General features: G+C 40.8%; 1 protein-coding gene across 1 annotated transcript; it reads right to left on the bottom strand.

Annotated features, from left to right (window-relative positions):
- Positions 1-5,259: 5,259 nt before the first annotated feature.
- LOC133893375 (cycloartenol-C-24-methyltransferase 1-like) lies at positions 5,260-10,806 on the bottom strand. The gene is made up of 14 exons (XM_062334378.1): positions 10,575-10,806; positions 10,133-10,246; positions 8,847-8,913; positions 8,401-8,474; positions 8,163-8,247; positions 8,020-8,075; positions 7,310-7,364; positions 7,116-7,163; positions 6,714-6,797; positions 6,418-6,618; positions 6,134-6,259; positions 5,851-5,948; positions 5,662-5,739; positions 5,260-5,578 (listed from the first exon to the last, which is right to left on the bottom strand). Exons 2-13 carry the CDS (start codon positions 10,213-10,215, stop codon positions 5,682-5,684), a joined length of 1,035 nt encoding a protein of 344 aa, XP_062190362.1. The 5' UTR covers positions 10,216-10,246; positions 10,575-10,806; the 3' UTR covers positions 5,260-5,578; positions 5,662-5,681.
- Between the last annotated feature and the right edge of the window lie 6,443 nt (positions 10,807-17,249).

The raw sequence follows: 17,249 nt of genomic DNA, 5'->3' as shown, positions 1-17,249 counted from the left end.
GTGAAGCACCCTTCCAACTACTTCATTAGAGGGTCCTCTTGCATGTTACTCCAGGTGTAGCTTCTGCCTTTTAGTGGAATTTTCAGGAGGCTGAGCTGGTTAATGAGACCATTGAACATGATCATATCATTGAGATTACCACCCAGCTTGTTTCTATCACAAGTGCTTTTGTACAGATTGAAATCACCCAATAACATCTACTTCTCCTCATCCTAGATGTCAAGGTTGTGCAATCAATTGATGAAATTATCCTTGGACTCACCATGACAGGGCCCATAAATGGATGACAGCTTCCAGAGGCATCAAGCTTAGAAGTGAAGATAATGGTGATTTCAAAGCTAAATATGCTCACAACCTACCCAAAAAAGTATGTCCCAACCCAAGCAATAAGGATGCCACCCGAAGCCCCATTGGATGGGGCAAAGGCAAATTTATTGAATCTCTTAGGAGCTAACTTTCTGATGTAGGAGTTGTCAAAAGAAGTTCTTTTTGTTTGTTGAAGGCAGAAGACCAGACAAGAACATTCCTCCACCTTGGCCCTAACTGCTCTCCATTGATCCACTCCATTGACGCCTCTGATGTTCCGGTTGAGCACATTCCAACTTATGTTGTGGTTATTCATTGACCGTAGTAGGCTAGAAGAAACATTCATCTAGTCACAAACTGGAAGGGGGAGATACACATGCTCAACTCAAAAAAAAAACCATAACCATTCTTCAGCCAATGGTTAGCAATTAGAATCTGGTCTAAATGAGAAGCATGGTGGCAGACAAGGTTGCCTTTGGTGTAGAAGAATCACCACACAAACAGATTCCATAGTCGCATAGCTAAAAGGTACCAGAATAAGGCAGCACCTCCTATTGTCGGATTTTGAACAGTGCTGCAAATATCGATCGTAGGGGAGGCAAGACCAGGAGAAATGAAATGGCTAAATGTCGGAGAAATGAAATGGAATCTGAAATCCTCGTGAGGAAAAAAGGAAGGGCAGCGCAAACGGACACAACAAAGACCAATAAGAAGAGGAAGAAGCAAAACAGCATGTCACCAGAGTACGAGAACTAGAAAAGAAGAATTCTAAGTGATAAATTATATCACCATAGCCCAAAGGAGAGGCTTACCAAAAGTTAAATAGTTTAACAAGTTTGAGAGCGAACCCCTGCAAAAGACCACCCACCCCAAAAGATTAACATGATGAAAGTCTATATGTAACTATGTCAAAAGAGAAGTTGTTGTTGACTTGGATTTCATGTTCCACCAGTCCATGAGTTAACAGCATGTCAGTCAACACCTCCTCAGGAAAAATGCACATTCCTCCACCGCTCTCAGTTGGATAGCATCCACAGAAATTTCAAGGAAAGGGTCAAGAAAGCTATCAAGGTCGGCGAGGGAGGGGAATTTTGAAGTGCCAATGAAGGAAGGAGTAGAGACGGGAATACCATCTGGTAAGGTTGGCACAACTAGGAGGTTTGGAACCTTTTGGTTGCACTTCTTTATGTGAGTAGAAGCCAAGGTATTGTCTCCCATTGATCTTTGGAGCTTGGCCTCCAGTCACTTGCTTCTACGCAGGTTGTCCTAGAGTAGAGAAGGTGAATCTTGAGAACTCACAGACTTAGGGGGCAGCCCGCAGGGCTTGAAAAACACATTTTGGGTGGGACAGTGGATTTGGTCACCTTCTTCCTTGTGTAAGTTTGCTTGATCAACATGCTAGCTTTGGATTCATACTTATTTTTTAGCTGAGTCTCATGGTCAGGGACCTGAAGAACGGTAGTTGTACCAGAAGAGGGCTGCACCATGGGGATATCCAAGGGAGTGGGCACAACCTGACTAGGAGCATGCATCCTGACAGCAACTTCCTTTCTGCCATCCAAGAGGGAGAGGTCCACTGTGAATTGAATGGGGCTGGGCTGTAGTTGGTGCCACCAGACATATGGCAATGCTTGGGAAAAGGTGGAGGCGAGAACACACGCCAGCGCTTCCGACATGAATGGCTCAATCCAACTAGGTTGCACCTCCAACTAATCAGCATTGACCACCTGAAGATCTTCCCGGTGCTAGGAAAACACTGTCATGTTCTGTTTAAAGAAAAGGTGCTAGTCTTGGCCACTGTCATAAGAGGAACTAATAGCAGTAGAGCTCATTCTACGGGTGTAGCGAGTGTTGAGGAACTTGCTAAGCTACTTGCAGACCAGGTGACGAGGCAAGCCAAGCGTTCTGCTGCTACTGGAGCTCTTCCACTGCATTGTCCCAAGTAGGGTCTGGTTGGGGCTACTGTAGCTGCTGTTGAAGCTAGTCTTCAACAAACTCTGGTTCATTTGAAAGAACTGAAGGGTGGAAATGATGCGGGTTACCATTATTAGGAGGGACATCATCTTCGTCAGCAGGGAGGGGGTTTGCAAACTCATTTTTCAAAATGTAAATTGGGCAGGTCCAAGACCTACCAACACCTCCCATTCTCACCCCCTGTCTGATGACCAAACTGCGAGGTGATTCAACACTATCAAATAGGCACTTGACGAGAATGTATTCCTTACTTCTAGCACTAGAATGCCAATGGACTAACTTGCCAAAAGACGCACAAGCTTGATCTAGGTATGCTAGGCTCATGTAATCCAACAAAAAACCTAGAAATATAAACCACCCAATCCTCGAGGAGGAATTCCTAAAGTTGATAGCCTGGTCATGCTCTATGAACCTAATGACGGTGTCGTTGATGATGTGAGGGTTTCCATTGAACAACATGTCCCTCTGGAAGACATCTCTAAGCTAGAGAAGGGTAATCCCGAAGAGGTGAGGGCAGGAGTAGAGAACCTTGAGATGAAGATGATCTTCAATGTGCTGCCTAATCTGCTACGAGAAGAAATTGTAGTCATCCTGCTACAAAACCTCAGCCTCATCGATCGCCAGCACATACTCTTTGTGCGCATTGAGAGGGTTCCCAGCCAAGGACACACAAATCCTAGCGAGACGGTTAGGACCACTATCCTCCACCACCATTTCGGGTGGAATGAACCACAAGGGGTTGATCGTGAAGTTAGCCATGGTGGGAAGCAAGCTCAAGGCGATCTGGGTAGGATGATGGAGGCTTTCTGAGGAGACGGTGGTAGTGGAAGAGCAGGAGATTGTGGAATGTGGAGGGTTACCGGAGAGCTCAAGGTGAACAGTTGCACTTGGGGTTTTTTGAAGACTAGAGGGGAGGAGAGTTTGGTTGGAAGGGGTAGTGGGGGTACTACCTCTAGTACTTGGGTTGGAACTGTCCAAACAGATAAACGACATAGGCTGGCACGTCTTCGTAGATTTTAACCTCCATTTCCAATTGCTCATAAATCTCAAATTGATGCAATTTGATTCCTTATGCCCATAACTAAAGCAGCATTTGCATCTGATAGCGCTAATGCACTCCCTAATGTTGTGTCCCAAAGCTAAACATTTAGAACGAACTATAATCTCTCTTATTTAGCTCAGAAGAAGCAACATTATCTTGGAGGAAAGAGCCTTTTGCCCAGCAATCTTCGTAGTCGGCCTCAGAACTTTTCCCGAAGCAGCGCCTCGGGTCCTCAACCTTCTTGCCTTGGGAAGGGAAGGAGATGATCGTCTCTCTTGTTGTTCGTAACCTTTTGCTGCCTCTACCCCCTCGTGGGAGGGGAGTCTAGCCTTCTAACTATTAGCTCTCTGAGGATGTGTGGGTTTGATACCACACTATTGAACAAGACCACTCTTACTGATATCCATGCTCCTTTTCAAACGGGAAAACACACTATGGATAGGGATCATGTTTGAACTAGGAGGGAGAAAAGAGGTTCCCGAAAATGAACACGGGAGAATGGAATTGGAGATCATCGGGCAATTGAACTGTTCAATCTTCAGGGATGAGCTAGAAGGAGAATGGATCAACTTTTTGGAAGGAGAAGCACCAATGAAGGAGCAAATGAAACACATTTAAGATAAGAATTGGATTTCAATTTCTTCCTATGAGAAACCAGGGTCCATTGACTAGCCTCTTCTCTAGAGCAAAGCCTACTCTCCTGGATCCAATTCAGTCCCCATCTCTCCAAAGATGGAAGTAAATGACAAAATGGTCGGTAGTAATACGTTTAAGTGCATAGATGAGCATCCCAACATGCTTAGAGACAACTGAGAAGTGAAAATGCCTATCAGATTCAAAGCAAACATGGAAACCCTCCGGAGTACCACCAAGAATAGCGTGAAGAGCCCAACTCACCGCAGAACATGTGAACTGGAAGGTGTACCTCCTAAAGACCTCAAGCATGAAGAAGCAACCATCAATGGAGGAGGAGGGATGGTGTACCGTGGATCCAAAGCGCGCGAGAGCATCCTCCTGAAATCTTCTTACAGAAGAGGTCCCAATCCTTCGTCACCGTGAGTGGATGATCCCCTATTGCAACGAGCGAGTGGCACTGAGCTAGAGGCCAAAGCCATGATGAGCACGAGCGAGGAGGGAGGTTGAGAAAGTATCCAAGGGCGAGCAGGAGCTAGCGGAGGTGAGGGCAGAGCGGGGGCGAGGGCGTGGACAAGGGGGGGCATTCTTTGGAGTGGAGCGCTCTCATGGGACATCCACCCCTATATTCATTCTTATAACCCTTGACATGCTATTCATAGTAAAAAAAAATACCTACAATCATAGATATCTTTTGGCTAAAAATTAAGTTGGCTGCCCCTGCTTGGATTTGTCCGACACTCCACCACTGCATTGGTCGAAAAACAGAGCCAGAGAGTAACAACCGAGGGTTTCAATACTTTGTATGCACTATTAATGATAAAGCTATCACTCCCTTTAATCATAAATACATGTCATTTTAAATAAGACATTATCTCTAATTCGTAACTTTGACCACTATTTTTTATTAAAATATATTTATAAAATTCATTGAATTTGTAATATTATAGAATTATTTTTTAAGATAAATCTACCTATATGATTTTAAGGTTTCTAAACTAAATATTTTAAAAGCTATTATTAGTTAAAGTTTCAAAAGTTTAACCAAACCTTTCAAAACATGTATTTATAACGAGAGGGGTATATGTTTTGACCGTGTTCAGATTCTTCTATCTTTTTGCCATTAACAGTCTGCTCTCGTTTGCCTATGGAAAAGCTATTCCATGCCTAGTTGCAGCTGCCGAGACAACCACCGAATTATCACACGAATTTGTTTTCCTGAGCCTCCGCAGGCGTCCCTCTCGCCTCTCCTGGCGTTCCAGGCGGCGGTGGAAGTAGACTTCAAATTGTTTGGCACCTCCAAATTATCGCACGAATTTGTCACAACATTCCAACAACAGGATCAACATTTACTATATCTAAGCAGTCTTATACAAACCAACAGTAACCAACTTATTTATGCTACTGAGCTTAGGACAAGAAAAGGATTTCCAAACTGTCAGTTCAAGAACAGCACAACCACCCTGGTGACACGGCAAAACAACTGAACAAACAGAAGCTTAACAATTCAACACATTTCACTCTCTCTTCCTACAGAGAAGAACTCCGTCTCCATGTTTTTCTTGATTCCAGATTTCACGTTCTGCTTCTTCGAAATGCCCCCTTGGTTTTCCCTCGGAAAATCTACACGACCAGAACTTAGAAACACGTCACAGAACCAAAGAAAAGCAAGAATATTTTGGGAGTTCACCAAAGTTATCCACTACCTGAAATGTGCTCTAAGGGCTCATTCTGAAAGAGGCTTCCGAACCAAAAAGAAGTACATCGGCGTGAAGATTTCCTTCCTGTAGTTATTACCCGCATTAGGATTCACACATACATTAGTAAACAGGAAGGGAAACATAAGGAAAACGTCAGAGATAATACTAGAGTTTCTGGTTCAGAGGTAGACTTACTTGCCACCTTCTACAAGACCTTCTGCTGCCTTTTCTAAGAAATTAGAGACCCTCTCACTACCTTGTGGAGCAAGACCAACATATTCCAATGCCTTAACCTGAACAAACAAGAGACTTTTCAATACATGATGGAATCAACTTCTCCTGTGATGGCCTGTTCACTACATTGGACAGTGCAACATGGTCAATAAAGCGTTTACTCCCCTAATTGTTAGTTGCCATCCTAGGACAGAGAAGTAACAAAAGAAGTATCTGAAAATAATGAACTATTTGCTTCTCTCACCATTGTGCGAGTAATCATACGTCCCACAGAGGTCAAACGGAAGCTACTCAAGGAAAATCGGCTTGGATCCAAAGGCAAGTACCAAGGCAAAGGGGAATCGTCAGCAAGATCCTTATCCCAAATAACCTGCATGAAGAAAAAGACTTACACGTCTATACCCATTGGTTACACAATAAAACTAAATCATATCGAGCAGAATAAAATTAATTGTCATATATTGCTCTGTCAGCAGTGTACTTTTCCCTCGGGAAAAAAAAAGATAAAGCACAAATGATCTGCCTTACCTCAAACCCAGCATCTTTTACAGCTTGAAGACATTGCCTAGTGCTTCTAATATCTGGCAGGCCATTTCCAAGCTCAATTTCATCTTTAATCCTTTTGTGGGTTGCATTGTTAGGATCATAGTGATCAGTAATGCACCACTCATATACAGCAAAGCACTGGCCAGGCTTCAATACACGATAGATCTCCTTATAACAGCCAACCTGTCCAACAAAAAGACCAACTCAGGTTTCCATTGCCACGACAGATGAAAAATGGCGATAAAACTTAATACATCAGTAGTGAATCTAAATCATACCGGATCAGGTGCATGACATGTTGCCTCAATGGCATAGACAGCATCAAAAGTGTTGTCAGCGAATGGCATCTTCATGAAGTCTGCCTGTATTAACCAATAAATTGACACTATAACTCTATAAGTACTATCCTTTAGCTTAGATATAATTTCAAAGAACTCTATCAACAAGAATTAACCTTGTAACATCTTTATACAGTCATGCTGATGCATAGACTTGTTTGTGTGACAAATTTTCCTTCATTCATTATACATTACTAAAAACGGCTGGTAAGTTTTTCTTTGTACAGCAAAGCGACTGTAAAGGTTTGTTTCCTAAAAGCATAGATGACAAAAAGAGCAGCAAAGAAAATGAACGAACTAAACTAAGCAAGAAGTATGATCAAGTGGATAAGCTTACTATACCTTGACAAAATCGCAAGTTCCACTAACTCCTGTCAACCGATTGAGCTCCTGAATATTAAAATATCATGTTACATAATTTAAGAGCAATGTGATAGCTAGTGTGACAGTGAAAGTCTCAAAGATGTAATTTACCTTGAGTTTTTAATCGAAATAAATTATAGGATTAACCAAAACAGATATCAGTTTCAACTAACCTTTCCCCTGGATATCTGGTACTCATTGTTGTTCAATCCAGTAACTGAAGTTAAGCTGTAGTAGAAACCATGGCCAGATTAGTTATTTCTTGCTCAAGAGTCTAATGAAAGATGACTGAATCAATAGTCCCTTAGGCCTTATCCAACTAAATAACTAATCAATATATGTAGTAATGCATCTTCTTTAGCAGAGAGAGAGGGGGAGAGACAGAATGAAAAGAGCTAGTGCTCTAAATAAACGAAGAGTGCGGTTTTCATCTTCTTTGAAGAGACAGGTCCAAACATCAAGTTGTATACGAAGTTTCCTAACGCAACCTGTCCAAAAATCAATGCACCACAAGTACAAAGTTTAGTGATTATTTTGTATATTTGCTACTCGCACGGCTCCTAGTTTGGGATTTACTATCAATCCAACTGCAAATCTGCCACTAGAATCCACAACACTTGGTCCTGTCTGCCACTGCTTTGTCTTTCCCCATAAGATTCTCAACACAAGAAAAAGAAAAGAAATTGGAATTAGATAACACAGGGGGAAATGGCCAAGTTACCAAAAAATTAACCTTCCTCGCTCATCTCTCAATGCGCACAAATGTCAAAAACCCAATATTTTAAATGATAAAGATTGATCACATAACATTGGCCAAGTATATCATTAGGTTATAAGTGAGCACATGGTAAGCATGAAAGAAGAATTGACTGAAGAATCAAACCTAAATCTTGCAATTTCTCTTAATGGTCCACCAATTCCGCAGCCCACATCCAAAACCTAAAGTTATGAAATGAAGCACACATCTCTAGTTATAGCAAGATCAGCGAAACCAATTCTGGCATTGGTTTTGATAGTACAACTGACCTTCATTCCAGGTTTCAATCCAAGCTGCAGGGCAAGAAAATGCTCATGCCGCTTGATGCTTTCACGTAAGGATTCTCCATTCCATCTGACATTAAGTATAGTTTAATTGCTGTGAATCAGTGATGAGCATAACCTTTATTACTTCTTCCTGTTTCGATATAACAGGCACTAAAAGATCTTTTTTCGTTCTGACAATTGTAAGACCAGAGGTTTACTCTTTCTGCAAGGGAGTCCTCACCTGTGAGCAAAGTGGAAAGATTCGCCCCAACCATACTCATAAAAGCTAGTGGCAAGATCATAATATTTGTTAACCTGATAAAGCATAAAAACATCAGCTGCTGATATTTATCTTATTTCCAGAGTATAAAACATGTTAAGAAGCAAAGAGCCTCTCACTCCAATGCTGTTGTCATTCATCATGAGGTAACGCAGAACAAAAAACACATTTCAGCACCCTTGATCTGTTATACTAAAGATGTCTTTCTGCCTATATTTTAAATTATTTTTCGATTTATAGTCAAGGAATCTAGTCAAGCAGAATTGCAAGCTGAGAAGCCTTCTGGTCGCAGCAGCTGCATCTAACAACAGAGTTATAGTACAACTCGAATGGGGGAGGGGGGGGGGGTGGCACCAAATAAAGAAAAATGAGATTGATATGTCTACGGAATAAGAAGATTATATTACCATATCAGTGTAGTTGGACTTTCTTGATTCCTCATTCCCTCCATAGTATCTGTGATATTTCTCATACCTTGCAAAATAATTTTACTTCAAAAATCAGAGTGAAATAAACATGATTAATGGATAAATCTTTCTTGGAAAGGGAATGAACATAAACATCCTTATGAACCAGTATGCTAGTTCCATTCAGCAGCTTCTACATTATGTCCATGCAAAGGAGAAAAATGAATAACCTGATGGTTCCTTAATGGTATGTATACTATATGAAAGGACAGGTTAACGTGACATGTGATGGACTGGGTTGACATGGCACCGAAGCTAAACTAATAATGTTCCATTCAACAGTTTCTTCAGTACAATACTATGTGAAATATGAATGGAACAGTTCACTTCACATGGCTTGTAGTAGACTATGGGCCTCATAGTGATGCCCATACAGGCAATACAACATCAGATGCCCATTCAGTCCACCTAAACATGGGAACAGCTGACAAGTCGGCACAGTCAAGAGCTAACACAGATATCAAGTACTTGTAAGGCTAAACCGCTTTTTGCCGATCGGAGCTCTCCAACAGAGGCCCATCAGTGCTACAGGAATACAGACAGCAACTTTGCCAAAAGAAAAAGGATTCTGCATTACTGTAGCTGCATATGACTGTAGGTCTGAAGAGAAATGGAAAGTAAAGGTATGTATGAAATAGAGTAGCTGTTAGAGATGAAAAAAATAAGGGATGCTATAATAGTGTTGGGAGATGCTATAATAGTGTTAGAGGATGCTGTAATAGTATTATAGGAGATAAATTTTTAAAATATCTGTTAGAGATAGCCTAAGTTGTAACTCAAAGGATACGATTGCCAACCAAAAAAGAAGAAGAAGGTAATGATAACTTTAGTAGCGCCAAAAGAACTGAATTTCAGTATACAGATTAAAAGACAAACTAACATGAACTGCCAACTGGAAAATAGCATGTTAGAGAGCAAGGACAGATCACAAGTATCAGATCCGCTAATCTTGTTCTTAAAAGGACATCCTCAACAAAAAAAAAAAGATGATCCTACAAAAGTTTGATCCTTTCTTTATTTTATTCCTTAAAAATACCAATATGAATGCACAGGACACAAAGGATGCTTGCACAATATACTGTACACAGCACGGACCGCATAGTGTCAACTCAAATGTTATTTTTTTAAAATTCTCAAACATCATCGGGAGTTTCACAATAAAGCATATCCACACAACGAAGATCATGATGCCAACAACATAGAGCTGCTTAGATTCAGATACATACTCATCAACGGCCGATTTGACTTCCTCCTTGTCGATCTTCCCTCCAACGCCAGATGCAAGATCCAGTGCTGCCAACTTCGACATCCCGCACTCCTCCGCGATCAATCAAAAGCAGCTGCAATATTTTTGTCAGAGATTAGAGCCCTCCCATTTCTCTCCAAGATTCTAGACCCGGTGGAGGAGCTCTGCACAGGCCAGAGGGGGCCATGGCCCCTCCAACATTAGCTCAAGCGTTAAACATCTCAGGAAAATGAGGGTGAAGTCATCTACTTCTATGCATGGGCGGCGTTGGGCATGGTGTTCACCTTAGTCGAACACCCATTCTTTCTTTCTTTTTGACAATTTTTGGATTTGATTGATCATAGAAGCAGGCAAAGAGATATCTCTCTCAGAACATGCAAGTCTTAGAAAAACGGGGGAAAGTGCGTTTCTTAGCAACAAACCGTCGTGAGTTGGGCGGAGAGCAGCGGGGGCAGGCGGCGCTCGGGGGCGGAGAGGAGCGCGGCCAGGCGGCGCACGGGGATGGATCCAAGGTCCGGATGGATAGTCCAGGGGGCGACGAGGAGGAGGAGGAGGAGAGAGAGGCAGCGTCGTGGTGGAGTGGAAGGGTGCTGGATCTCAATGGTGGCGACAGTTGGAGAAGGATGGAGCTGTGCGTGGAGGGTTCAATTTATGGCTGGCAATGTCGTACACCGTATTTATAAATCGAGTAGTTACTAATTATATTTAAATTTAAAATTTAAAAATATCGAAAATTTAATCGGCTTCTACTAAATTACTATATAATAACCATGGTTTTCATCGGTGGACGGTTTTCAAAATCCAAACACATTTACGAACCTTCCTATGAGGAGTAGGACTAAGATGGGTTTAAATTAGATTTCGGCCGAATGGCTCACGTCTCTTATTCAGTATGGGCATGTAGGGTCTTAATCTTTTTTTCTAATATTGAAGGGTCTTATTCGGTATGGCCATGTAGGGTCTCTTTGAAAAGAATGGAGCAATAGAAAATGTAGGGGAGAGAGAAAAAAAATTGAAGTAATAATGGGAGACAAATATAAGTCCATAACGAAATTTTACTAGCAATAACTATAAAAATATAATATTTTAAATTAAAAAACTCAATCATGACGAGAAGATATCATCTTGGCTTTGTCTTTATCTCAAGAGATATGAGTATCTATCCCTTTAAGCAGATACTCACACGACATGCGAATATTTAGATTTGAGTCTAAGTGGGACAGCTTGCCTCTATCAACCGAGTTACTATTTTAACAATGAATCTAGTAACATTAAATATATGCTATCTATCTATATGATTTTCTAAATACTAATAGTCAAAGATAAAAATATTTGATAAAAAAACAATTCTAAATGGATTATATAGGTCATATACAATCTGATAAAAGTTACAGTGTCTGCATCTAGTGGAGCTTAGTTCCTCGACAATTTCATCAAGAATTAGGAAATTGTGTTTTCCTTTTCCACATGAATGAAGAATTAGAAATTTTGTGAAAAACCTAAGAAGAACTAGAATAAGACTTAAATCAAATCTCAAATAAAGGGCTCTCAATAAGCTAATTTCTACAACTTAAAAAAAAATATTCGTAGTGATCTATCATCAACCTTTTATGATCTACCTCTACATCCTACGTACTAACTCTAAACTTAATACAAATTATCTATCTCATACCACTCGATAAATACTCGATTTTTTTCCCCTTCACCCGTTCAACCCGCACCCCCTCTCCCCAGCTCGCGCCACAGACCTCTCCTACATGTCGTTATGCTGCAAGCCACTCTGCTCTACGCTTCAATCCCCGATCGCTCGATCCAGTCGCTATCGTCACCTCCTCCACTTTTGCAGGAAGGGTGTCACCGTCATCAGGAAGGCTCGCCACCGAGCCATCTTCGCTCGCTCCCATCCGCGTAGCTGATGCTAGTACCTTCTATGTGCTCTTCTCTGAGTCTTGGAGGCTCCCGCACCTTAACGTGCACTTTCACGTGCTCCCGTGTCTAACGTGCAAGACACATGCATCATACAAGTTATGCAAGAGCTCTGAAAATCAGATTCCTGATGCTAATTTTGACGAGTGTCATTACACTAGTGGCGTACTGATGACGTTGAAGGTCACGTGAACTGGACAACGTCGATACTACCGATGCTGAGAGATCTGCACCTGCATATTCCAATAGCTGTTTGCCGTGGCTACCTTTATCTTGCATTGCATCCAGCTTGGGACATCAGATGTTGTCAAACCTGCTGGGGTAGGTGACATGGCGACAAAGCAGGGCCACATGTACTATGCAGTCAAATATATAGGCAGACCAGCCTCTTTTGTTTGCTAATCGGCTAACTAATGCAGATAACTGGCGACAAAGCATCAAGTGTCATGCATGATATGATGCTATATATTCCCGCCGTTCAGAAATAATATAGTATTTATTTTTTTAAAAATCAAACTTTATATATTTTAACTAATATTTAATTAAATTATAAGGATATCTAGTGTATAAAAATAATACAGCTAGGTTTACTATTTAAAATGATTTCACACTTATATAGGTTTTATAGTTATAAATATATTTTGTTAAAAAACTTTAATCAAAATTCAACTACAAAGATCGAATAAAAATTATATTTACTATTTTTAAATGGAGGGAGAATGATATCATTTGTTGAGTATTATATACTAATTGGTGCATATATATATATATATATATGAAAATTAGTCTGTAGTTCTGAGTACATACTCCTACTATGATATACCACATAAATAAACTGGATATACTTCTTTATCACTATGAATATACTTATATACTCATTCTAAGATGTTTTAATATAAACTGCATGAAAAAATTGAAAAATAATCTATCATTTTTAATAGATTTTGATAATACCTTTATATTTGTACATAAAATGTAATATACAAAAAATATATACAAATAAAAAATATACATACCACTTAAATTTAAATGATCTTTTATATATGTAATCCATCGATCAGCGCAGCTTACAAACAACACACAAGCATGAATCGCATAATGTAGCCTTGCATGTAGGATTTGGCGCTTGAGGACGGCTAGCGTGGCACTCCAGTGATGACAAAGATAAGATGCCAACGTGACCACTTGCCACTAAGAGCAGATCCAACGTATATTCGTTTCAAGAAATGGCAAAGAGGACATGTCACCTATATAGACTCTGGCTCATATCACTCCAACGTATAAACTCCACCGAAATGTGCTAAGCTGGACCACGACGAAAAAAATCTACCTGAACCCAACTTTCCCCACCTTTGCCGTTTTTCCTTTCCAATGACTAACTAATAAATAATGGACATTAAAATTGTTATTTTATTCCTAGCACTGAGTGCAAAACCAAACACCTCGACTAAGTTTTGGCTTCCCAGCACCTCATGTTCCAGTGCTAATCACCCGGATGATCTTTCTCTCTGCCCTCCTAGCATCCTCAAAAAATCAACACGGGAGCTGCTCACTCCAACCTATTACCTATTTCCCATTCCCTATTTCCCTTAATAGATATTTTTCTATCTAGATTATTTCTCTACTTTTCAACACGTTCTAACCGATTCTTTAAATTTATCTTCATATAATCTATTTATTTCTATTTTATTAATATCTTGTAACTAACAAATAATTATTTTATATTTAAACGATATTATTTTCAACAACTATATTTTCAACTGTTCTTATAACATGTGTACTTATGTAGTAACTGCTTTTACAACGTGTATGTTTATGTGTTAATCGCTCTTATAATATGTGTGTTTGTACGGTAACTGCTCTTATAACACATGTGCTTGTGCGACAATTACTCTTATAAATTCTTATAATATGTGCTAATATGGTAACTGTTCTTATAACACATGTGCTTGTGTGATAATTGCTCTTATAACATGTGTGCTTTGTGTGGCAAATGCTCTTATAAATTTCTTATAACGTTTATGCTTATGCGGTAACTGTTCTTACAATGTATATGTTTGTGTGGTAACTATTCTTACAACGTACGTTCACCTGTCAGCCCTCACCTGTTCTCTCTCTCCCTCTCATCTTCTTACCTACGCAAGAGCAACAACAGGTAGATAGGGAACCTTTCTCATGGGAGCAAAAGAGGGTAAATAGGGAGCTTAAAAAATAAAGAGTTAGATAGAGAATTCGTTAGAGAGATTTGTTTTGACCGTTTTTGCTAAAATTTAGAATAGTGAGAAGTAGAAAGCTAGTTACTTTAAGCTCAAACCATCTCTAATACCATCTCCAGTAGCTACTCTAAAATTTTATCCTCTAAAATGCTATTATAGTATCCCCTATCATTATTGCAGTATCTCTCATTCCATCCATCTTCAGCAGAAACTCTGTATTTGATCCACTATCTTCTCTCTCCTATATTAAATTGTTTTTTGTCCAACCGCCATAGCAGCATCATTTTTTCACATGTTCCCATTGCAACGGTTATTGAATGGCACAGTTAAAATTGGTAGGACGTTTATTAATTTTATTTATTTAGAAATAAATATATTTTTCCCGAGGACTGTTGCACTACAAATTTGGTCAGTCATTTAATTCGGAGGGACAAAAATTTTGGCATTATTTTTTTGAGAGCGCATTGTTCCAACAACTACAACTACACAGTCACAAATGATTAGGAAACGGACATGCCTTCCACTGCAATTTAGCTTATAGAGTAAGACCACTCGTCTTGCAGCGGAAGCCTCATGACTAGTGGCTTCCAGAGGAAGGAACTGCAATGGCTTCCGTCACAAGACTCAACATCTCACTATATATATGAGGCTGAAGTACTCTCACTTATGCAAGCCAACCAAATGGATCCTCGTTTAGCCTGGAAGCAGTACTTGAGAGAGCTGTGTTTCTCCTCCAATGACTCTTCCAATGAGGAAGATGATTTGTTCATAGACACTCTGAGCACCTAGCATGTGGAGTCTGAGGCATCACAGCAGGGACCTTAGGGCAGTTCAGTGCCGGGTCATCAGCGTATCCACTAGAATCGGCTGGAGGGCCATAATAGGGTGTACAACGACTACTTCATTGATCCCCCGGTGTACCCTGACTATATTTTCCGTCGTAGGTAAGATTGTAAACAGAAACTCTCTTGTGTAAGTATTATATATTGATGTATGTGTGAGGTGCCTAATGCTCGTTGGTCGTGCAGGTTCAGGATGAAACATGATCTTTACCTCAAGATTGTGCAGGCGATTGAGGAGCATGACCCGTGGTTCCAACAGAGGAGGAATGTTGCAGAAGAGCTAGGGCTATCCTCGTTGCAAAAAGTGACTGCGGCGTTCCGTATGACAGCATAAGATGCTCCTGCTGATTCTCTGGATGAGTGCCTCCTGCTAGGGGAGAGCACCATAATTGAGAGCATGAGGCGATTTGTTCGTGCCGTCGTCGAGGTGTGCCGCAATGAGTACCTCCGTTCTCCGAACGAGGAGGACACTGCTCGCTTGCTTGCTATCAACGAGCGAAGAGGGTTCCCGGGATGCTGGAAAGCATTGATTGTATGCACTAGAGGTGGAAGAACTGTCCGACAGCGTGGTCGGATTCTTTCACCGGCCATGTCAACGCAGCGACGATCATTCTAGAGGTGGTGGCATCGGAGGACATGTGAATTTGGCATGCCTTCTTCGGCATGCCAGGTTCTCTAAACGACATTAACGTTTTGCACCGCTCATATCTCCTCAATAATCTTACTGTTAGTGAGGCCCCTAAAGTACAATACTCCATTAATGGACACCATTACACTATGGGTACTACCTTGCAGACGGCATCTATCCGGAATGGGCCATGTTCGTGAAGCCCATACCATCTCCAGTTGGGATGAAGTGGTAACACTTCGTGGTTCAGCAGGAGGCAGCACGGAAGGATGTGGAATGGGCCTTCGGAGTCCTGTAGTCCCGGTTTAACATGGTCCGGGGGGCAATGAGGTTATGGGATCAGGAAACCCTTAACGACATCATGACCGCCTGCATTATCATGCATAACATGATAATCGAAGATGAGAGACTGAATGAGGAAGTCGAACACGTGTACGAGGGTGCTGGTGAGGATGTGTAGCCGTCGCACAACCCAACCCCCCACTGCAAGCATTTATCCAAAGGTATGGTCCTATAAGAAGTAGATATGGTCATTAGCACCTCCGTGACGACCTTGTTGAGCATCTTTGGCAGCTCCACGGAGGAGAGTAGTATCTACCTCTTCTAGTTCGATCAATAACATGTTTAGTACTATATCCTATGCAAGTGTGTATTATGTTTAGTAGTGTGTCATATGCAAGTATGTCCTATGTAAGTGCATATTATGTAAGTTCATATTATGTTTCGATCACCTAGTTGATATTACTCACTCATGCAACATGTCCTGTGATCAAGAGTTTGGTAATGGTATGTATTCTGCTTGTCTCATGTTTAGTCGAATGAACTCAGACCTTGCAGCTGTGTACTCTGATTTCTTGTAGCACTGAAATACAACACCATTTAAAAAACCTTATGTATATTTCTTGTGTCTATAATAATAAAAGTATGAGAGTAGAATACATATGTGTGATACAATCTAATTCGAATTCATGACCAAATAAGGCAAGCTACACAATTGCCAAGGGCTAACAACCTCTCATCAATACATTGAACAACCTAAAAATGAATGAATTAAAAAAATTCCCCAATTATACAATTACAAATATATAACCAATATCCTTTACCGAGACCTTACTGGCAGACTGACTGACTAATCAATCACACAAGCAATAAGTAACTGCAACAAATATGGGTGTCCAAAGTTCAAGAAAGATTAGCTCTTTGACACTGAAATTTCACACTCACACGAAGCATGACACTGAAATTTGACAACATACTCAATTTCAACCAAGCAATGTAGCATGAGTATTTTGGGTGTGTATTGCTTCTACTCGGTTTATATATGCACAAGATCCTCGACAAATACACGGGATTTGCTTCACTGCCGGCGACAAATACACGGGATTTGCTTCTAACCAAACACACCAAGCAAGCAAGACCTCGACAAATACACGGGATCTTCTTCACTACCGACGGCGACCAACCGCAGCTTTGGCCATCCACCAT

This window comes from Phragmites australis, chromosome 15, assembly GCF_958298935.1.
Source record: "Phragmites australis chromosome 15, lpPhrAust1.1, whole genome shotgun sequence".
NCBI lineage: Eukaryota > Viridiplantae > Streptophyta > Magnoliopsida > Poales > Poaceae > Phragmites > Phragmites australis.
Note: the sequence above shows the minus strand (reverse complement) of the source record. Positions and strands in the feature narration are given on the sequence as shown.

Bases quoted from the DNA above. Each gene is read 5' to 3' on its own strand.
- LOC133893375 (XM_062334378.1), bottom strand. From the start codon at position 10,215: ATGTCGAAGTTGGCAGCACTGGATCTTGCATCTGGCGTTGGAGGGAAG. The intron at 8,914-10,132 runs GTATGTATCTGA...TTATTTTGCAAG, and splicing joins GTCAAATCGGCCGTTGATGA to GTATGAGAAATATCACAGAT. The intron at 5,740-5,850 runs GTAAGTCTACCT...TAATAACTACAG, and splicing joins GGTCTTGTAGAAGGTGGCAA to GAAGGAAATCTTCACGCCGA.